Source organism: Rhea americana, unplaced genomic scaffold (assembly GCF_003343005.1).
Source record: "Rhea americana isolate MKP2758 unplaced genomic scaffold, rheAme1 scaffold_35, whole genome shotgun sequence".
NCBI classification, from domain to species: Eukaryota; Metazoa; Chordata; class Aves; order Rheiformes; family Rheidae; genus Rhea; species Rhea americana.
The window spans coordinates 4,792,026-4,815,915 of NW_028186479.1; the positions used below are offsets into that span (position 1 = coordinate 4,792,026).

Here is a 23,890-nt window from a genome sequence, read left to right on the forward strand (position 1 = left end):
TTTTATCTATCAGTAGATGTTATACACAGTTAATTAGCTCAGTTAACTTTGCTTGATTCCCTTACCCTCTCATTGTAGACTGTTTAGCAATGTGCTTTYGTACAACTGTAAGCTGTGCCTTTCCCTCTCATGTACACACACTTCTTTTTGATACTATGGATAATTTAATGTATATCAGAAATAAACATTGAAAGAGATGCCTGCTTGAAAGAGACATGTAGGARGAGTAAGCTTTCCTATCACAGTTGAAGCAAATTAGTATTTAATTGCTTATTGGAATTAATTTCACAGAAGATAAGATATTGTTGGTATTAAATATACTTGTAACATTTAAAGGAACATAATTCTGCTTACAATTATACTTATATTCAGGAAAGAGCCAAGTAAATTTTACATTAGAAAATGTTTGAGTTTCTAGGGGATACATTTTTACAGTGATTGCTTAATGTGTCTGATTTTCCTTTGGAACTTTCTGTTCTTCAAAATTGTCTGTATTTTCTGTAATCTGATGCATATAGATCAGATAGTATGTGGATTTTTGAAATTTCTRACTTTAGACTAATTTCTCTATTTCTAGACAAGTGAGCTTCTTTTTGGCCAATGCCAAATTGGCCAAATGCAGCATGGCAATTGCAGGATGTTTAATCAAATAATGATGCTTGGAAAGAACTAATGCTGCATTCAAGCTTTATTTCTCTAATGATACGACTTTTCTTCTGAAAGGGAACATTAATTAGCAGAGAGCATTTAATACTGAAATGTGTCAAGGATGTACAATGAAATCACACTGGGAAAATGTCTGTTTCAGGTGATTGGGTATTTGATGGAATTATGTCTTCAAGGATATAGARAATAAACACATTATTTAGTCCTTGTCACACTCATCTCCAAAAATCCTTTTAGATTAATGACATTTAAGTRCATTCTTAAAGAAGACTAGGCTGGGGAAAGTGCAATGAAGGCTGGTAGTCATTATCAGATAAAATAATGAACAGTAGATGGTGATAATGCAGCAYCTAGAGATGTATTTCTAAAAAAATGAGATACGTACACATGCATCTATTTAGCCTATACCCTGCAATATTTTTAATAATTGTCCTGAGCAGACATGAATTTCTTCACCTTAATCATAGTCCATCAATATTTGATTCCGAGCTGAAATGCATAAAGTAGCTATAAACATAACTAATTTTTGTTTCATTTTCTTCTAGGAAATAAARCGGTTTAAAAATGTGGCTTTGGAAGGAAAACTCTTCTTTTATTGATTTTATTGATTAATGTCCATTCTTAAATTTATTTTTAATTAGTGTAGATGAYTTAAACCACAATTTGCCAAGGGATTAATAAAAATAAACACATCTGAATATCTAAATAAATAGCGTTAATGGATACCTTCATGCTTACTACTAATAAGGCATGTTCAGCTSTGTGGGATTTAGCACAAGGATGCTGCTTTGCTTTGTAATTATTAATTTTTTCAACATTGGCACATGTGATTGACCAAAAATAATTCCAGGTAAGCCCCTTTGTATGTACAAGGTTTTTCCCAGTGCAGAAGAAAACTATGTAAGTCCTATTCCTTRGAACAAATTTATTTTGTAGGTGGTATAGTTTTGACTCGCTGATGGCAATGAAAAATGAATCATTCATTTCACTTATAAATTTATGAAATCTCTTCATTATTCCAAGATGTTTAAGAGCTATTAAACACCTTAAAATTCTTATTCAGCAACTGAAAAAATGATTAATACATCTATGGRTATTACAGTACTTATACAGTGAATGTATTGTTAGTGGTTAACTTGGGGACTGGTTCTCAGTGCCTGTTGTTGTTTGTGAATGTTCATGAGCGACATGAGCAGAGTATTCTGGAGGACAGTAAAAAATAATCATGATGGAAATAGCACTCTTCATCTGTTTTTCACTGAAAGCGTGAAAGATAGYTTATCATCTTCTTGATTTTCCCACAGAGGTTCAGTGACATTAATTTGCTGTGAGTGTTTCTTTCCTTAACTAAAATCAAATATTCTTTCTAGGTAGAACTTTTTTGTGTATACTGGCTTGCTGCATTTTATGCTTTTGCCAGCTCCTTCTTTCCCTACCCAGCGAAAGAACTTTTTAAATTGTCTGAGCRTGTGTATGCTTGTGCTCCAAACTTAATGGATAAAATGTAAAAAAAAAAAAATTGATTGTTTGAATCAGTGATACTCAACTGTAAATTGCAAGAAAGCCAGTCACTGACACCGGGCAAAGAGATCTGTTAAGATTATTARTACAAGGATATAGCTATATATCTGGTGGGTAAAGGAGAATATGAGAGGGAAGTAGATTCCAGATAACTGAGTGTCRTGTCAAATCAGTAAAGCATATTAATTTCAACTAAAACTAAAACCTGGATTTGTTAAAGTGTAAATGTGAGATGYCTGAAGAGAAGCATAAGGAGACTAGAATGCCTGACAGTGGGCGAGTAACTTTACGGGAGGAATACTTCATACACAGAGTGGATGGTTCATCAAAGGGGTCCTGTAATATCTGGATGTAAAGTATAGAGAAAGAGTGTTTTAAATTGGGAACAGAGAGGATTATGTATCAAAATTGGATTCCAGTAATGTAATATTTTTGGTGTGGAAGTTAGCAGCAGTAATCTAAAATTATGTTTTGAGAACGATACAGTCAGCTGTGACGTGAAAATGTCAGTGTACAATATTCTAGAAAGCAGCTGACTAAGAAGCAGTCGTGATGGGCGACTTCATCTGCCTGGGTGCAGGTGGTGTCCTTGGTAAGGAATTTCCTAAACAAACAATTTTAATGTGGTAGAAGCTGCTGTGCAGGCAGGACTTGTGCATGAAGGTTCTGGTCTAATCTTCATTTCAGTCCCTATCTGTAGTACCATAGCTTCTCCGTTTGCCATTTAAGGAATAGTATTTAAGAAATCATTAATTCAGTAGGGAGTCCTTTCATTGCTTAGGGCCAGTTACGGACGCCACTACAAGGTGCTACCTCTACTTGGAGTTGCAGGTGGTCGGTGTACTGAAGAGTTACCAGTGTGTAAAGATAGTTCTGCGAAGGACAGAGTGGACGGAAATGCAACGCACAGTCGAGAGTCATGCCACAACTCTCTGTATTGTAGTCAGTGCCATTCAGAAAGGTAAAATACATGGTATGAAGAGTTCCTGGCTTTGCACGCTGATTGCCTGCTAGCAGGTCTTGCTAGTGTCAGGGTGCAATTAATTGAACAATAGTGTGTGTGAGATGAAGTTTTTTTTTAACCAATCCCTTCAAATTTTGGTCGTATGTTCCTAGAGCACATGCTCTCTGTGACAGTTTATTAAAAATATCTATTCTTGACATGAAAAGAGTTATATTTGTTTTGCCTCACTATCAGCAAACAAATGTACCTAGTCAATAATTCACGGTGCGGTTTTCTCAGTTAACAGAGTGCCTTGAGATAGGCTGTCTTCTTAACTTTTAAGTAGTACATCTGATCCAGTAAACCAAATTATATAATAATAAAACGTGCTGTCGATGTAAACAAATACCAGATGGGTTATAAAATGCTTAATTTTAGATCAGTGCAAATAGACTGAGATAAACACTCCCGTGGCATATTGTCAGTCACTACGAAAGCTCAAAAAAATATTCCCAYTGGCTGGCCAGATCCTTGAGGACTCCATCTTGGCATTTGCTTTCTATTACGTCTCGCTCTACTTCTACCTATTTGCTCTGCAGTRTTGGGGTTGCAGACACAGTGCGCTGGCCCGGCTGCCTTTCCAAGCCCGACAAGGCAAGCCAGGAGGGGGGTTGCCGATGAAAAAGCGGAGGCATTCCCAGGGACATTGCGTGAGCCYGCTGAAGCATCCGGGGGCTACGGAGGCAGGATGGCTGTCTTCTCCGCTCCATCTCTGGCGCTCTTTCCCCACCTCAGGGACATTGCTGCTGTAAGCTGGACCAAACAGCCACAGCTTCCTCTAGGATGGCTGTAAATAAGCACAACTGGAGCTTTTTATTCTTAAGATGTTAATACATTTGCTACAAGACTCTCTCAGTTGCAGTCCATTCAAGATTAATTTTGAAGGGTCTTTACACTATTGAATTGCAGGAGTAGGGTTTTTCACAGAATTAAAACGCTGAGGCTAATATTCTGCACTCAACTTTAACATATCTACTGGCCCTTCCAGAACAAAGTTTTCTAGCTGATATGTAGTTACATATCTAATGTGCATATGCATCTGTATTCTAAATTAAGTGAAAAATAATAGTAACTAAATTGAAAATAGTACATTTATTTTAGCGTATGTCAAAAGGAGTAGTTCTAACTTGCTCTTAGGGGACATCCACATTTTACTTATCTTAACCTGTTTTTCTATATATGCCTCCCAAATCTTTGATTTCTAAATTCTGAAGATCATTTTGGACCTTTTAATCCTGATTGAAGCCTGAGGCTTAGTGGTAGAAAATTTAGGGAGCAGGTTTTATGAAAATCATGAACTTCAGATGGCCTCTGTATTCCAGGTGAGGTCTCAACAAAATCTTAACAGGACAGTCTGTCATCCCCCATATTCAGTGTATGTGTGCAAATCACATGCTTTGAAAGCATTTTTAAAGTACTTTGTGTAACCTAACTACATATTTCTAAACTGTTCCATACATGAAGATTTTCATCAGATGATGCACAAATACTATAGCTGAATTAGGAGCACTGATAACTTGTTCTTCATTATAAAACAACCTTAAAATGCAGGTTGTATCCTGCATTGTATGAAAAGAAACACTTTGGCTCCCTGAAACTGTAGAGTTGAGCTTTTTCATGGAGGGGAAGTGTATACAGGATTGTTTGGCTAAGGCAAGTTTGTTTGCTTTCTTATGAATGGTAACACTAATTTTTTAATAGGCAGAAAGCCCAAGAGCTTATGGATAGATCAGCAGGGATGCCAAACTTGAGATGTCTCAGAGTCTCTTAATCACCCAAAGTACCGATTTTTGGTGCGTGTTAGGGCAGAAGTTACTTATGTTAATACTGAAATTGGGTAGAGTGAATTTGTGTGTGAGGGTGCACTTAAGATATTGGAAGATGCAGCTAATCTACGTAGACAAAATTTTGACTGAAGGCTTTTAACTTCATCTTTTTCTGTGTCTGATAAAATCTGTCTGTTCTACTGAAGTGTGTTAGGAAACTTTAAGTTTAGGCAGTGTTAGCAGTACTGCGTGTAATACAGTGAGTTCTGTAATGTACAGAAACTCCATCCAGTGTACTTTATGTGAAAAGTCAGCTGAAAAGCTGATTTCTTTTTTGGTCAAAAGGGCTTCTTCTAAAGTTATCAGAAAAGAACCAGCTTTAGATCTGGAGACTGTTGTTCATTTTCTCTGTGAAACTTCTGAGACCCTGAGAAAACTTATTTCACAATGCTTAATACATACAATACAGAGTATTTCAAATTATAGTGATAAGTAGATATAAAAAGCTTTGCAGAAAACATAAGGTCCCCCTGTCTTTTTCGTAGTAGACATGGTAAAATCACCGCTTATCCACAGAGACATTAAACCAGTGGCATACAAATATACTTAATCTTGTCTGCATTACAAAAGTTTGCTTTGTAGATGGAAATGAATTCCATTTCTGGATATCAACTAGCTTTGTGCAGGAGAAAAACAACACCTTATTTCCGAAAGAATGTTTTCATGATTTGTTCTGCTGGGAATGAATTTAAATAAGAAAAACACGTGTCTTGTTGTCTGACAGCTGTTGACAGCATCAAAATCACTGAGTGACTGAGATGACAAGCTATCCCTACACTTCAAATTTTTACTGATGTCTTTGATATATATAAGAAACTTGTATGATGTGATGTTTAACAGGGACTCACTCTGTCAGTTCTATGACGTGATCTATATGAAGGAGGAATAATGTCCCTATGTCAGCTGAAGATGAGAAGATTGCAGTAGATATTACCAGTCTTAATAGCGTGAACCTTGTCTGTAAGGAGGCAGGCAAATCAACCTGCGTATTTTTTCATTGCACTCCCAGATGGGGATTGGGCAACTTGATGTAAAAATTTGTGTACTGTTACTCAGTAACTGATGGTTGAGGTTTAGGAAGAAATTTTCTTTTAGGAAGAATTACAGCTTTTTTTCCCGCTTAGATCAAGTGAATTAGTGCAGTTATGTTACTGTCATGTTTAACTCCTGTGGCTTTACAACTATGCAATATTGAATGAGAAATTAKTAAAAGCGCTATGAAGACATTGTTTCAGTGTGGAATTTACTTTTCATGTATTCAAAAGCTATTGGATATTCATCATTTTGTTTCAGTGAAGTACCTGCTCCTTCAGATAGGGACTGATGAGGCATTCTTCAGCAGCTGGTTACAGCACCTGGAAAAAATATGCCTTTTCTGATGTATGCCTTGCTTTGTAAAATATTTCAACGGGGAGATCTCAGCAGAAAATGCTTCTTCATACTGCCCTGCATTAAGCTGTTTTCCAGGAGACATTGGCAGTAAACTCCCCAACTCCAAGCATTTCGTACAACTGATCTGAACTACAAATTCTGCTGTGGCACATTCACATGCTTGACTTGAAGATTATGAAATGAATTCCCTTAATTTTTTTTCAGCCTTAGGAAGTTTACAGCCTTCCAAAACACATGTTAGCTCTTGAAAAKKTAGCTATAAATTTAAATTAATTTATTTAAATAAATTTAGCTAACTCGACTCTTCTTTGAAAGAGTCGCATTAGTTTTCAATCACATTGCTCAAATCCAGATTTGTATCTTTTCATTTTGGTGTTCAGGTGAAAAGCAGAACAATCCTTAGAAAAAAAATCATTGTCCTGATTTTCTAATCAGAAAAATAGTCACAGAAATGCTATCATACTGTAATCCACGGTACTGAGAACATGTCATGAATAAAACAATATGGGAGAAAATTAGGGGAAAAATATTATATTTTCAAATAATACTTTTTAAATTTTGCTAATCACTATGGTGCCTGCCATACTTATTTGCATCTTAATGTATTTTCTTTGTTTGCCTACACCTGCCTCATTGTTTCATTTTGCCAAATACTTGGTCAATATTATTATTTTGCATTTTAAGGGATTATGASGGGATTGTGACCGTTATGTGATTTTGTATTTTTATTAATGTGAGGATTTTTTTCCCCCTCTAGCAAGGTTCTAAAGGAAATCTCTGTTGGAAATCTAAAGCCAAATGAAACAGTTGAAGCAAATCTAGAAGCACAACTGCTCTCCAAATTAGACCATCCAGCCATTGTGAAATTTTATGCAAGCTTTGTGGAGCGAGATAGTTTCTGCATTATCACTGAATACTGTGAGGTGAGACATGTAGATTACTTGGAAGTGATCTGATAGAACATGTGTGCTAAAATAGGATTTTAACAGAGACCTAACTCAAGTGCTTAATATATTAGTTTGAATTTTATTTTTAACTTGTTTCTTACTTGTGATATCACCTGCTATTGTTAGGCATATTTCAAATACGCAATATTACCTGCTTGAGCAAGCTCATAGATTAAAACCAACAAATCAGAGAGGGAGAAAGTGGTAACATTAAATGCAAGTTCGTTTCATTCRTCGGTATTACAAGAAAGACTTAAACGCGGGTACAGCACCAGACCTGTGGATCAACCCAGAAAGTCTGTACCGCATATGCACTATTGGCAAATAAGAGAGGAGGAGATTGAGAATATGGGGGCACTGTGTGAAATTTGGTGTAAATGAGGAAGAGAAAATTCTCTTGTGCTTTGGAAGTGATTGCAAGAAGCTTAAGCCTGATTGTATGCGCGCTGAGTTTGCTAAAAGTATTTGCTGTATTAGAAGTGGAGAATGGCATATGAATCAAAGACCAGGCTGTAGAGGRTGGAACAAATACTAAGGCAGGGTATACTGTAGTATACTTACCAGGTTTTTGACTACAACATTTAATTAAAAAAAGAAATCTCTTTGAAGGCTTTAAAATAAAAATTTAAATGTATTTAAGCCATCTTTTTTTTAGAGTTTACATAAAATAAATGCCCATTTTTGAGTTAAGTATAGATGTAGTTTTATTTAAAAAAAGTCTGTTATACATGCAATGATCTTGCTGTGAAACTGTAAAGCAGACTTCAGTTGTGCTCCACTAGACATCTGAAGCACTCTGAAGGCTAATGACCTTGGACCTGTGGGTGASCTACCCACGATAGTTCTTGTGTCAACTAATCACATTACTTTAAGTATTCGCTTTTGGTATAAATAATTAAAGCAGGGACTGACCAYGAAAAAATGATGTGATAAGCCCTTTCTTGCACTACGGTAATCACAAACTGCTGTAACACCCCTTGAAACCTCTTTTAGTCAGGGCTATCATAGCTATCACAAAAACGTCCCAATGTAGCGTTTGTCCAGGAACCAGCACCTGTATACTCAAACACACTTCTGCRTCTCAGGACCTGCTTCTGACCATTTCCAAAAGGACAGAATGCATGTTGCATCGTTGCATTTGAGCAGTTACCATGTATTTAATCAAGTATTCAGAAAAAGAAACTACAAAGCAAGGTTTAATGTAGTGCTRTAAAGTTTCTTTTCTATTTCAGAGTGAATACTTTCAGAAGGTATATTTTGTATTTGCTTATTTATTTATAGCGTRTCTTTGTAAGTAGTGAGATTTGGATCATTTTTTTTTCCCTAAAAAGGTGCCTATTTAAATCCTATATGAATTGAGAATGAGAAAAATGTGTTGCTACTTGATGCTGTTGGAAGTCTAGGATATCCAGTTTCTCATGCATGGAACAATTACCACACTTTGCAGGAACTGGTACTCTTGTGAYAGACTCAAAATAAAGAATAAACATTAAGTTGTCATGGAAACAGAAGTACCCTCTCACCCTTGTTCTGTTTCTTCCAAAATACTGTGGCTTTTTCATTCACTCTTACTTGAACAGTGTAGAGCAAGTCTGCTCTGTGCAGCTGCCCAATGCAGTATTGTCCTGAGAAGGAAGGGGAACGTGGGGCTCCATTATTCAGCTTGGCATCTGCAACCAAATTCTCTCAAAATTTTCAAAAGAARGTACATGTACTCCGTTTTGATCTTGTTGATCTTCTTTGACAGTTTTCCTGATTCAAAAACTTCCAGGCAATACAAACTTTGTCATAAAAGTCAGTTTCCATGCAGAAATGCCTCCATGAACCTTGAGTTCATATTATGACATAAATTGGACTTCAATAATATTMAATTAAAACAAAATAGTTCTTTAAATATTGTGGCATTTTAATACATCATAAAATAGATCTATTTGCACTTTCCCCCAGATGATTATTTCTGTCTCTTCAGTGTAGTCTCAGCTGTGATATGAGTACACATATGCTAAGAAAATCTAAGGAAAAGGAATAACTARAACAATGAATGCCTATACACATTTGAATCGTATTTTAAATAAATTACTGGTGTATTTGATGCTCTTGACATTTAATTGGAAACCACAGCTTGGAAACTTCCTTTGTGCTTCATTTGTTAACTTCCATATGAACTTCATTATAATGACCTTCCAAAATGCAAAATTGGGTTACTAAACTTCTTCAGAGTTTCATGGTAGTGGTATTTCAACAAATCTTTTGTGATGCTTTTTAAAAAAAAAAAACACAAAATGAAGGTTAAATTAGTTGTAGGACATTGAGACCAGTCTCTGCTTGAGGGTAGAAAGCTATACCGTTACTTCATGGTACATGTAGTACTTTATTCTAATGCTTTTGTTCTTCTTAGACTATGCAAAGGAAATCTCCCTCAACAGAGTACCCATCAGGCCTAACTCTGTAGTTCCTATGCTTCTTTTCTCCTTTTTTTTTTTTTTTTTTTTTTTTTTTTAATGTGTGATTGAGAGAGAGGACACAGTGGAACAGGAGAAATGGTGGTTGGAGCCTACTGTACTTCAGCTCCCCTTACCTGGGTAGCATGTAGTCGCCTGGGGACGCCAGCCAGCTGGCACACGTTGGAACAGGCCCTGAGTGGGGCTTTCATTGCTGCTGGCTCCTGAGAGCAGCCTAGAGTAGTTGACTCAGTCGTTCTTGTCAAGGTGTGTGACCAGGCTTGGGCACGGCCCATCTGGGGTACCCAGCGAGGCATTTTCTCCCCTTTCTCCTCTGCATTGCCGGCCRCCATGGGGAAGCTGTTGAACAGTTGGAGCTGCAAAGGGGAGGCAGCTGTTCAGTGCTCCAAAGTCCCAGAAGAGCTTCTCTCTGGGCTGCGGGAGGGAGGCAGATGGAGAGTTGGAGCCATATTCCCTTCCCTAGTGAATGAGCTGATTCAGATGTTTCAATTTCAGGCTTGCCGGACGTTGTCAGGGAATGCATTTTTTCTATATGATAAAATGTATTTTCTTTTTTAACACATTCTCTCTTGAATGTTGTGACTTAGAACCTTGGGGCAAAAAGAAAAATTACTGTAGACCAAATCCATGTCTAAGTACAGGGCAGAAACATATGGATCCTCAGGCTTACTTTGTGAAAAATGTGTTTGCAGTATGAAGCCCTGTGAGTTTTGGAACAGAAGAACAAGGAACGATGAAGAGGCCATAAAACATTGAGAGTCAACAGTGAGGGGTTAACGAAGGGAAATGGCGTATTCACCACAAAATTCACATAACAAGTGATCCATTTTCTTTACTCTTATCACAGTGGTAGGGGTTAAACTATTTTCTTGTATACAGCCCACAAAACTTCTGATTTTATGCAAAATGTATAATATAAAAGTAATGATTTATGGAGAATAAGCTCTCCTGATGTAAGGTCATTAATCACTTAGAGTGTAATAAGAATCACAGCCCCTTTGCTCTGGCGTTAGTTACYTCAACCCCATGCTTTCCACTAAGGTGCTTTCTTGTAGACAAAATCCGTTTGTTTTATGAACTAAATGAACAACAAGATGACAACCATCTCTACTTTGTAGAAAAATAATAAGCTCTGATTCTATGTATTTCTGGATAATTAATGTGAGTTTGTCTTGACTGTGCATCATTTGACTTAAGTAAGTGGAAATGATTTCCCAAATTTACAAACTGTTGTTCAGACCAAGGGGGAGATTTGTTTTACTTAAGTGTCTACATAGGACTAGTCAATATGCATCCTCATCATAAGTCTTTGTTGAGAAACAATATTTCTACAGCATGATGCATCTCTTCCTAAGGTAGGCATCTAAAGGAAAGAGAAAAACTGCACTTCACAAGTGCCTGTTCCTTCRCATTAGCTGTAAAGGGCATTTGAGGTGACTAGCTCAGATGTAGATGTCTAAGTTGGGTGACATGAAGAGAGAACAGCTGAAGACTTCAGTGATTTTGTGTACCATTGAGAGAAAGCCAACACACTTCTGTTAGCCAGAGTGCTTGATCTCATTTTGCTCTTCACTTCCATATGCTTCTGGTGCTTGTGAGAGTTCTGAATTCATGTGCGTGCATTAATTTTGCAGAATATGTGGTATGAAGCCTGAAGGTCTAAGAAAATGGAGTCTTGTATCTTAATGAAGGAGAAGACATTTCAAAAACTTACTTTAAATGTACAAATATGTTTTGATATTTTTCAGGGTGGAGATCTAGACTTTAAAATACAAGAGTGCAAAGAATCTGGGAAAATATTCACTCAAAGACAAATAATAGAATGGTTTATACAGTTGTTACTCGGAGTCAACTATATGCATGAAAGGTACAGTCATCTAATATGAAAACATTTAGCTTGGGAGGGGAGTGAGTAGACTTATATACTAACTCAAACTTCGAATAGAAATGAAACTGTATTGATCATTTTCTATTGATATAAAATCCAGTTTACCAAACTGGAATTCATGTAGTATACCTAAACTATTATTATATTCTGCAAGGATATTCCCTTTTTAAAGTGTATTATATTTTTAGCAGTGCATTGGTAGATTTCAGCATTAGACATACTTTGTCTAGGATCTAAATGAAAAATTTAGTACAATAGAAAAAAAGTAGAAAAATTATAGTACTACTCAAAATACAGTATTACTCAAACCCCAAGATTGTTATGCAGCAGATTGAGGGTGAGAGCAGCACTAGATTGATGTAGCTGTTTCAAAAATAATTAATTTTTCAGATTTCACAGCAGGACCTGGGGCAAGTTTGATTGCCTAAACCTGAATTGCAAYAGAGCAGTAGATGGAGATAGTCACCTGTCACCAAGAATAAATATCTCGGGGCATGCATGGGCAGCTAAAGTATAGCTACAAATGTTTGACCTACACGGAGAGATGCCTAATGAGCTTTTTCACGTACAGTGTTGACAGTACAGAAAAAAAGGCAGAGTGAATTGCTCTCCGGTGTTCAAAGCATTTTGTTTCCTATTTGCCAGTTGATGTGGGGCTTGGACATGATGTTCCACCTCCACAGACTTCAGTGATGGGAGCACAGCAAACAGTGCTCAGTTGTGATGCTGGGTTCTTCAGCATTCACCTCAGGCAGAAAGGACAAAAAGAAGTGGAAATAAAATTCTTCAGTGTTTAACTAAACTAGCATATTTTTTTTTCCTCCTGGAGCTCCCATTTAGCATTAAAAATGTTTGTAATCTGGGAAGTCCACTTTTGATGGAATCCTTGCTTTAAAATACATGTTTAGACAATGTATTTTATAGACTAATACGTAATAATAATAAATTGTAGAAGTTATGTTTTTTGTCTCTCATCTCCTTTWTTCCCTCATGTCTCTGTTGTCTCAAGTTCTCCCATATGTTCCTTTCATCTGCTCATCTTTTCTCTCATTTTTCTGATMTTCTACTTGTTCTCAGATAAATCTTTAAAAAATTTCTGATAAATAATCCTTCTTTTGTAAATGAGTATATTAAATTACTGGGTTTCCTGAAAAGTACAGTTTAATTTAATTCTTCCATGAAAGCAAAAATTTGATTTTCCAAATAACATTTCATTTTCTGTCTTTGAATCAGAGGTATTTAATAGCACCTCTCCAGCTGYATTCAAATGACTTGATAGTTCTATTTTTATTTGCATTTCATTTATTGCATTGTATATGTTTAATTATATGCATATTTGAAAATAAATTCTCTGTTATAACTTTTGAGCAAAAAATAGCTAAAATGGAAAATCTTAGGCTTATTTTTTAAACTTCATGCAGAACTACATATGAATTACTAAATTCATATGTGAATRTTTTCTCTGTTTTGTATATAGTATTTATATACAATTTTTTCAATACCAGTAAGGAAAAAAGTGTAATATATATTTTTAATTATCTTCCAATGCAGAGAAAACTTTACTTTAGAAGTTGTAAACATTCATGAGTTGTACTTCCTAGTGCAATTCTTAAGAAAAGCCAGCTGCTATGGATGAGAGTTTTTATTCTAGGACATTCGTTTTTATTTCTGGCTATAGACATAGACCCTTGGGTTTCCTTCCTGCACAGCAGYAGATGAACTTCTGCAAGTTTTGAAACCTCCCGTGCTAGAGCCTTGTTGTCAGATTCTAGCACAAGGCTTTTTGGCCTCATAGGATTTCTCTTCTGCGATGATAAAGATTATATAGATCAGATGTTCTTGTCTTTCACTTATGCTTCGTAAATCCTGAAGGGGGTATGACTATCTCATGGTGACTATGCTACTTACTGTATATTTTGCATAATTGGAAGGATTTTTGTATTCAAACTTGAAAGTTAAATTATCTAGGATAAATAGATTSTGTCCTCATTTATCACTGGTATAACCAAAGAGAGAAATAAAGGACATGCACATAGTTTACTGAGCTTAGCTAGATGGAGAGATTTGGCATGAAACCATCATCTAGTCTTTCTGGCGTACTTGCAATCCATCATCCATTGGTGAACAAAATTGATCCTACAGCATTCAGGTAAGCAGACCATTGATTAGTTTAACCTTAATTTGAATAAAGCTGACCGTTAGGTTATCCATCACCTTGCTAATCTTTACAGACAAAATGCTTACACAGAGATTTTCATAGTCACCAGCTGTGTAAACATTTCATATAGTAAAAATTCATATGTCACCAGCTGTGTAAACAAAWCTGTTGCTTTCAGTCTGCATGGCAGCAGCCTTTACTCAAGCAGTTTATCTAGATTTCACTTTGTCTTCCCTAGCACAGGAGTCAAGTTTGTCAAAAACATCTCAGGTCTCTGAATAGTTCTTCAGATAGAGAAATCCACTGCAGAATATTTCACAGCAGTAAAGCTACTTCATCTTCAATGAGCTTTGCTTGAAAATATGTTGCAGAGGAAGCTTTACTCCAGGTGAGCAGGCTGCCCACTGCACATTGATTTGTGCTGTTTTTTATGACTGTGAGCTATCGAGCATCGACCATATAGTACTTAGGTATGTGTACATTTATACTGTCTTTAACAGCTATGTTTACTCAAATTTGAAGCCATCCTTAAGTGCTAAATTCTACCCAAAATATCGATAACCATCTTGCTGCCTGTCAAGTTACATTAAGTTTTGATAGGGTCTGGTTAACTCATGTTACCATTATGGATCTCTCCATAGTCACAAAGTCACAGGCTTTCTTAAACTGAATTTACAGTACAGACTTAACATTTATGTATTACTAGAATTGAAGTCACATTTTCAGTTAAGATTTTGGCTTGTAACTTGTTTATCTTTCAACATTTTCTAGCGGAATAAGGTGGCTGGTATCCAGAAATGTCACCATGGGAAGGTTCTTCAGACTCACTTTGAGTGATGTTTTTTTATATCTTATTTTTTCTGCTTAAATATTCTATTATCCAATATTTATTAGCATTATTAATTCGTAGAAATACCTTGTAATTATTGGCAATACTACAGTGACCAAAGTATCTTCTCTTTGTCTCATTTTGAAGTAGTAAGTTACTGAAAGCTTTCTGGATAGGTTTTACATATGAACATACCTCCTATTCAGATCACAGATACCCAACAAATTTTTAGGTTCATAGAGTGGTATACTTTTCCGTACAAATACTGATTGTATTTCTATGAAACGAAAAAAAAAAGATTTTAAACTGTCAACATTCAACAACAATACACAAGAAAACCCTTGCTCAGTTGGTCAGTGAAGTCTTTCACATTACTTTCACAAACACTTCCACTGCAATAAAAACTCTTTTCATCCCATTAAATTAGAAACGTTTCTTTTTCATATGCAGTCTATGTGCGTACCACAATATTTTCTAGTAGGTTATTTTTTGGGTTTTTTTATTCTATTTGTGAGCTGAATATCTTGAATAATAAAATTATTACTTTTCCTGTATACAAAAATTCTTTTCAAATGAGATGTGGACTAAATTGCTTATTTAAATTGTTTAAGTATTTTCTTCTAGTCTGAACACAGAAACTTTTGGAAAACATTGCAGTATCTCAATGCATACAAATTTAATAATTCCATTAAATTTGAGAAAAAACTTGTGGATTGCTGAAGAACAATTAGAAGTCTGTTACCCCYGAATTTTTCTGCTCACATTTCAAGAATCTTAGCTCTTCTGTTGCTTTCTTTGTCTGTTCTGAATGGCTGGGGATCTACTATATTTGTATTAGCAAATATAGTATCTCTTGCCAGTACATACTGAATACTATTGCTCTGACTTCCTCTTGATTAGAGCTGATAGCTAATGCTGTGCTATAAGGAACTCAAAGGTGGATGAGTTTACATTTAGTTGAGGTTGTAGGTTAACAAGAATTAATTTAGAATTTCTGCATACTGTAGAGGTATTTTGTTTATTTACTTAATGGGAAGGAGAAGCACTGTCACATGTTAAGATTTCAAGAAATAGAGACGATGCTGTTTGTCCCAGCACRGTGTGTAGTTTATGATATTACTTCAGTCCTTGATGGAAGAATATRTCTGCCAAAACTGATTGTTCTTTTTCCTTTCCTTTCGATCTCTGGTCCGTTTATCGTTCCTTTATCTGCAAGAAGGCTTCCAGACCATTACTGCAGCAATTTGAACTAAAACTAATAGCCTAGCATATATAAATATTGCTCTTTCAAGGAATACGTTTCRTCTGAAGGAGAGTTCTCTGGACTGTGAGGATCTTATTGCTGTTTTCCCCACTCCGTATTCTAGTGTGAGACATCTCATTCTTCTGGCTGAAAATAGGATGTCAAGCATTTAGGAAGAGTCAGCGAGGAAGACAGTGCAACATGCTTTTCTCCCTTGCGCTAYAGCTCACGTTTAGTCTTTATCAGTATTCTCAGGCTGGGATCCCTGGGTGCATTTTTATTATACCGGCTGCTGAGGTGCTCATCCTGCCTGTGGWCATCTAGGAATGAGCCTGTGTGTCTGCATGGATCTCCTTAATGCCACTGTCTGCGTGTTGTCGCTGGCAGGTTGGGCTGCAGTAGGAGCAGGCTGACCTCGCTGACAGGGGATGTAGGTCGAAGAGAGATGCTTGAGATATTTGATTCTTGACTGAATCCTTCAAGTTGGATAAGGTTGAATTTCCTTTTGTATTCCAGGCGAATACTTCACAGAGATTTGAAAGCAAAGAATATATTTTTGAAAAATAATTTCCTTAAAATTGGTAAGATTTCCTTACTTTTTAAGACATACTTTAGTGCAATAGAACAGTCTGGCGGAAATGTGAATGAGAAGATTTAGGTAAGGTGATATCTGATGTAGCATTTTGATTTCTTGTCAGACCTTTATTTGCTAGTCAGTCACAAGAAAAGGGGCCCAGAAAGAYTGTAGGCTCTCCAGCCTGGGGATACTCAGAACTCAACTGGACACGGACCTGAGGCTGCCCTCATGTAACTTTGAAGTTAGCCCTGCTTTGAGGGTTTTGGATCAGATGACCTCTGGAGCCCCTTCAAACCTACATTATTCTATAGTTCTATGATTTTGTGGTGTTTTTAAGAATTACGGAAATTTTATTTTTCTGTATTTTAAAATTCTGGCAAATTATTTCCATGGACGGTTATTCTATTGTGTCTAATGATAAAAACAGTGACTTATATGAATACGTGAATATTTCCATATGCTCTTGAAATGTAAATATTTACTTAGGAACTTACTTTTTATAGTTATTCATGCTCTTAATCTAATATAGATTTCATGATCTATATAATGCTTCATTCTCTTTATTTATAGAATTCAGTATTCCTAAGATCATTTCTGTATTTTATTTCCATTAGAATTATTTTGTGTTAATTTCATTTTCATAAAAAGTGCTGGGCATTTATTATAACCACTTGATCTGAGCATATTTCTGATTTTTGGGTGGTGTTAATCACGCTGATGCGAAAGTATCAGACTTTGGCGCTTAAAGATATTGACTGCATACACATAGTCAGGGCAAAACKTTTCTTAGTATGACAACAATATCTTTAGCCTTGATCTGTAGAAGTTACCWGAGCAGGTAGAAAAAGGCTTGTATTTTAACTCCTTGGCCTATTTTGCTGGTAATATAAACAAGGTTGGGTGAAGACTAATCCTCTCTTTCTTGAAATAGATGTTAAGTGGAGATGGGAAAGTACGTCAGGCATTTACAAAAAAATTTAAATGAGATGGACATCCAGATAAGATTTTTTTTTTGTGGTTTCAACCAGTTGGGGTTGAATTCGAAGTGATGATCAGGAGATAAGTTCTCCATCCCATTATCAATACGCTGAGTTGTCCAATAAACTCCGTTTTTGTTTTGGCATCTTCAGAGCTTTGATAGTTTATACAAGCTGAGTATATGGCTTCTAATTTAAAAAGTGAAATGTGAACAGAAATGCATATGAAATCTGTAGTAACCTTGAAGTTTTTTGTATTAATTTTAGTCTTCTAATTAAACTGTTTTATGGGGTCTTTATGCTGTTATTGTTAGGAGACTTTGGAGTTTCCTGTCTTTTGATGGGTTCTTGTGATCTTGCGACTACATTTACTGGGACACCGTACTACATGAGCCCAGAGGCACTGAAGCACCAGGGCTATAACACAAAATCTGACATTTGGTGAGTAGCCAGCATGCTATTTCAGTTGGATTATTTATTCAATCAAAAGTAAAATCAGATAAAATAACATTTGCTAGGTTACCATTAGCTGTATTTAGGAAATTGCTTTTTTTAAAAAAAAATGTTTATTTTAATGTAAAAGAAAGCTTCTTCAGTAGGATGCTCACACTTCTCCACTAAGACTGTTCCAGGAAATTTCTGTTATACGTTAGAATTCGAAGGTTGGCTCTTTGTGTTAGGAAGCAGGTACTTCACTGCTTTATAAGGTTATCTGAGGCTTCAAAGAAGAGTAAGATTCAGCTTCTGTTTGTGAAGTGACACATGGTGACTGTGGACCGAGTCCATGTCCTGCTAGGAAGGTGGAAACCTTTTTCTTTCTCATATCGAGAAACATCAATGGAAACAAGAAACTTTCTGTGAAGCTTCCACGTGGAAGAGAAAATGATGATTCCAGGCTGAGAAGGAATTGTGAAGAGCCTCTTAGGAATGCAGCTGAAAAACCTTGGAAAGTGCAAGCAGCAAAATGGCACTCTGTCTTAGACCAGGCTTAAGGGTAGGTGCCTGAGGAAGAAAACAAAGTGCCAATCCTGCACTCATGTGATAAGACGAATCCTGGTGATCAGCACATCCTGAGGCATTGCTTAAAGATTCAAGTTGAGAAGTTGAGATCTGCTGAAAGACTACGAAACCTTTCTGTAGTATTTCAAATCAGGAAATTTCCTTCACAAAGCCTTTAACCACGAGAATGTAGTTTACTTACTTGATAATTTAATCTAGTTTTCACGCTATTCTGTGTTTTCAAAATATATTAGTGAGTGCAGGATATAATTCTAACAGTTGAGAACAGTAACAGTAACCAGTTTTGACTGGTAACAACCGTTTCTCACAGTTAACAGGCTAAATTCAGAACAGATGAGTCAAAAATCTTGTCTCTTGCTCTCTATAGGGGAACTGATGTACGTTTAATGTAAGATTCTTTCTTGTTCWTCTGTATCAAAACAAATACAAGTAGTCAGTAAAAATATATTGAGAGAAGATTTCAAAAGATGTGAGAATTAGCGAACAGGCAGAGAAACCTGCCTTCTGTCTTCTCTAACTATAAGGAATAATTTCCTCTTATTGCATTTGAAATTGGATGTGAAGAACATGGTTAAGTTCTAGTCATAATTAAAGGTCTCAATCCATGTAGATCATACAGAGTAAATAAAAGCAGAAAATGGTCCAGTGTTTTTATAGATGATGTGTTGATCACCGTTTTAAAGTTTACAAAATAGCAGAAAAAGGCCCCTCAAAACAAGTCACTAGCTAGTAGCTTTCTGTTATGTTTTATGCATTTGTATTTCCAAAGCAGCAACCTATGCAGAGTTCTCAGCTGGCACTGGAGCTGCCCTCAGTAGGAAGTTTTTGGCCCTCAGCAGGGGCACTAAGAACCGGTTGTACCCTGATTCACTAGACCCGACAGACTTCTCTTTGTGACCCAAGAAACTCTTGGGGTGAAGACTTGTCAATCATCACCACTCATATTTTTGATTGTTAGTTGGTAATTTCGTTTCTTCATTTTTCTTTATTTTTCTATATTCTCACTGAATGTAAAGCCCACAAGAGGATGAAATAGAGTTAATTCTACACTGGCTAAAATGACCTAGGATTTTTACAGTTCAAGAGACAGCACATTCTCTTTGATTCTGACTTCAGCAGAATAATGTGTAGGTGTTTCAAAAGTGTTAGTCCATGTCTGGTTGTTTATTATTACACCTGAGGTCAGATTCAATGAGGCTGCTCTTGTGTCCTTCCAACTATAGTATATTCTACAGCCCTAATACATCCCTCCGTGAGAAAGGAGGAAATGATAGAATTATCTGCTGGGCTGAGGAACAGCTTACTCTCATTCACACAATTTTTATGCAGTGGCACACAAGAAGACCTAGTAGAGGTGAACTTCATATGTAAACTTCATGTATCTTACCTTCAGTCCTATCCTCTGCAGCAAGCCTATGCCGCTCAAGCTGCTGGGGACCAAATAACGTTGTAGGAAATGACTGAGGGAGTGAGCATTCACTCACTTTGATTCTACAGTGTTTGTAGTGCCTAACATAGATGGGACATGTATTTGATTGATCTATCAGAAACCTCTCCAAAACTTTATAGATCAGGTTGTTTTTCTTAAAATTAGTTAAAATAATGTGAAGTGGAAATATTTTTAATGGTAAACCACATGAGCACTCAGAACTGCTAGTTTTGCACGAATAGCGACAATGGTATAGGAGTTAGTAAAGCTAAATGGTGTGATATACAAATATTTTTGTTGCTGCTTAGAAAGACCAGTCTTGAACTCCACAAAAAGCCTGTGCCCTTAGGGTCATGCAAATGGGAAGACTGGATTTTCAGATGAAGGTTAGGTAAAAACAAATGACAATTGTCACAGTGTTGGAACATCCGGACTGCCTGTGGGATGTTACACACAGGAAGACTTAGCARGAAGACTTTCAGGGCTCAGCTTTGAGGTAGTGTCCAAGAGTTTTCAGTGAAAAATGGAAGTATAATATATTCCCCCAAAATGTTATTCTTTTGTCAGTGCAGTTAAATCTGAATAGTTTGTTGTGGGTCATTATCTGCTTGTTTTGGTGGTTTTCGAGTACTCATTAAACATGCAGGTAGCACAACTGCTACCACTGAGTGATTACCGTGAGGTCTTTTTGCAGTGTTTATGGATGGGTGAGAATGTGCTGACTACTTGGAGGAAGCACTCTTTAATAACAGAGTTTCTGTGGCTCGGAATAATTGTTAGAGGTGCTTTTGCATGCCTAACCAGAGTAAGATAGAAGACTTTGACACAAGTAGCATCAAAGTAATACTTCTATTGGAAGTAACATAATCATTGCTTGTCTGCATTTAATGACTCTGCAGGAGGTAAGTTGGTCCAGAAGAAAGTCCAGCACTCCTACTGCTTGCTCCAAAACACAACTCAATCCATGGCCATGGTTGCACTGGAAAGAGTGGCCTCCAAAATATTGTCTCTTGCAGCTGCTGGCCTTGTACTCCAAGGTAGCACTGGAGATTGCTGGGCATCTTTGCTGGAAGAGCCTGTGTCTGCAGAAGACAGGAAGCACTGGGGTTAGGAACTCCGGGCTCCAAGGTGCCAATGTTCCTATGTTATGGAAGTTCCCTTTAGTGTAATTTTTGCTCCTGTTGTGTCTTTGTAGACTTCAGAGGAGGCTTGGTTCAGGTGACAGAAAGATCTACTTTCATCAGTTTCTAGCAAAACTGTGCACAGCCACAAGTAAACTTGAAGAAGAAAAAAGAAGCGATTTCTGTAGATGAAAACTTGAGCAGGCTAGCTGAAATCTCCTGGGGCTGCTCCATCCTTTTTAAACTTTATCTCATGTTCATCCATTTAACACAGCTGTTAATGCAGAAAGCTGGCTCTTGAGCTGTTGTAATTTGCCAAACCCAGTAGCTGCCAGTAAAATTACAGGGACAGTAGCAGTTGGCATCAAACAGAAGTCTGTCCTGAAACAAACACTTCTGAAAAGGGAGGAAGCAGATGTCAGAGGCAGAAAGGGAGGAATCCCTTTCCTTTGGAAAGCTGCAGCACCTTTGAAAAGTCTCCAGTTGCCGACAGTGTAATCGTAGCATACTGTCAGCATAGAGGCTCCTCTGTGAAGCTGGAGCCATCTGTCCTGCTCAGGTAAGAAAGGGCGTTGAAGATCTGGCATAACGTTTACAGTAAGTCATAGTTCCCTTTGGGAAGTGCTTGTTCCATCTCACAGACTGATCCTACACTGAAGTGTAATTACTTCAGGTACCTCAAGTTAGGTAAAATAATAATTACTACCGTAAAGTCAATGTTTTAAAGCAGGTAGTTGTTTGAAAACATAAGCCTAACTTTCCAGGTGCCCATGACGGTATAGTGTTGGGTCACCTATGACTGATAATTCATGACTAATTATGAAGATAGTTTCATGAATTAATCGCAGAATCACAGAATGGTTGAGGTTGGAAGGGACCTCTGGAGATCATCTAGTCCAACCCCCCTGCTCAAGCAGGGTCACCTAGAGCATGTTAGACAGGGTTGCATCCAGGCGGGTTTTGAATATCTCCAGAGAAGGAGACTCCACAACCTCTCTGGGCAACCTGTTCCAGTGCTCTGTCACTCTCACAGTGAAAAAGTTTTTCTTCACATTCAGATGGAACTTTCTGTGCTTCAGTTTGTGCTGGTTGCCTCTTGTCCTGTCACTGGGCACTGCTGAAGAGAGTCTGGCCTTATCCTCTGGACACACTCCCTGAAGGTATTTGAACATCCCTCTCAGAGGGGAAGGTCTCCTCTCAGTCTTCTGTTTTCCAGGCTAAACAGGCCCAGCTCTCACAGCCGTTCCTCATAAGAGAGAATCTACAGTCTCCTAATCATCTTTGTAGCCCTATGCTGGACTCTCTCCAGTAGCTCTATGTCTCTCTCATACTGGGGATCCCAGAACTGGGCACAGTACTCAAGATAAGGCCTCCCCAGGGCTGGGTAGAGGGGCAGGATCACCTCCCTTGACCTGCTGGCAACACTCTTCCTAATGCACCCAAGGACACCATTGGCCTTCCTGGCTGCAAGGGTACATTGCTGGGTCATGGTTAACTTGTTGTCAGCCAGCACTCCCAGGTCCTTCTCTGCAGAGCTGCTTTCCAGCAGGTCAGCCCCTGCCCTGTCCTGGTGCATGGGATTATTTCTCCCTAGGTGCAAGACCCTGTACTTGCCCTGTTGAACTTCATGAGGTTCCTCTTTGCCCAACTCTCCAGCCTGTCCAAAGCCCTCAGGTGTATCAGGCACTCCTCCCAGTTTGGTATTGTCAGCGAACTTGCTGAGGAGGCACTCTGTCCCCTCATCCAGATCATTGATGAAGAAGTTGAACAGAATGGGGCACAGTACTGAGCCCTGGGGATCTCCACTAGCCACAGGCCTCCAACTAGACTCTGTGCCACTGGTCACAACCCTCTGAGCTCTGCCATTCAGCCAGTTCTCAATCCACCTCACTGTCCACTTGTCTAACCCACACTTCCTGAGCTTATCTAGGAGGATGTTATGGGAGACAGTGTCAAAAGCCTTGCTGAAGTCAAGGTACACAACGTCCACTGCTCTTCCCTCATCTACTCAGCCAGTCATTCCCTCATAGAAGGCGATCAGATTGGTTAAGCATGATTTCCCCTTGGTGAATCCATGCTGACTACTCCTGAACACCTTCTTTTCCTGTACATGCTTGGAGATGACATTAGAATGAACTACTCCATCACCTTTCCAGGGATGGAGATGACTGGTTTATAATTTCCTGTGTCCTCCTTCTTGCCCTTTTTGAAGAATGGAGTGATATTAAGCAGCAGTATGGATGAAAGGACTTGGACAATCCTCTCTGCCAAGGAGAAAGCCCTCCCCAGGGCAGTGATAACAATAGGCCGAAGCATCAGTGATCTCTGGGCAAGTGGTCAAGAGCCCCCTTCCTGGAAGTGCCATTGCTCTTAGGAGAGACAAAATCCTTGTGCCATTTTGCAGGAAGGTCAATTCATCATGAAGAAGTTGCTCGAGTCTTTTATGACTATCTGAAGGAACGTTCTCTCTTCAGGCTTGTCCATCTGCTCTAGCAGGGCTCAAAATATTACACATAAAAACTCAGAATTACTAGTATGCACGTTTTAAAGGTAAGAAATCTCCTAGAAGAGGCTGTTATTGCTATCTTGCTAATATATCACGGGCACTTAATCATTGTTCATTGAGAAGACTTTAATTTACACGGAGTTGATAATATACTCTTAGGAGACATTGTGCTTTTCAGGTTCACTGAAGTGTTCTGTAACTGTCTCTTGCAAATTGGCTGGAACATTCACAGTGCAGTGGCTGGTGCAAGAAATTTAGTCCTTTATGACACAAGTTCGATAGATGGAAAGAGCCTGAGATTGTATCATTTTTACATAATGGGAAA

At 37.7% G+C, this 23,890-nt stretch overlaps 1 protein-coding gene across 1 annotated transcript in view; it reads left to right on the forward strand.

Moving 5' to 3' along the window:
* Positions 1–23,890, forward strand: part of NEK11 (NIMA related kinase 11) — a 106,236-nt gene that overhangs the window by 16,435 nt on the left and 65,911 nt on the right. Inside the window, exons 3-6 of the mRNA XM_085311857.1 lie at positions 7,166–7,331; positions 11,566–11,684; positions 16,452–16,516; positions 17,804–17,930. Coding sequence (XP_085167983.1) covers positions 7,166–7,331; positions 11,566–11,684; positions 16,452–16,516; positions 17,804–17,930 — 477 coding nt within the window. The remainder of the gene's footprint in view (positions 1–7,165; positions 7,332–11,565; positions 11,685–16,451; positions 16,517–17,803; positions 17,931–23,890) is intronic.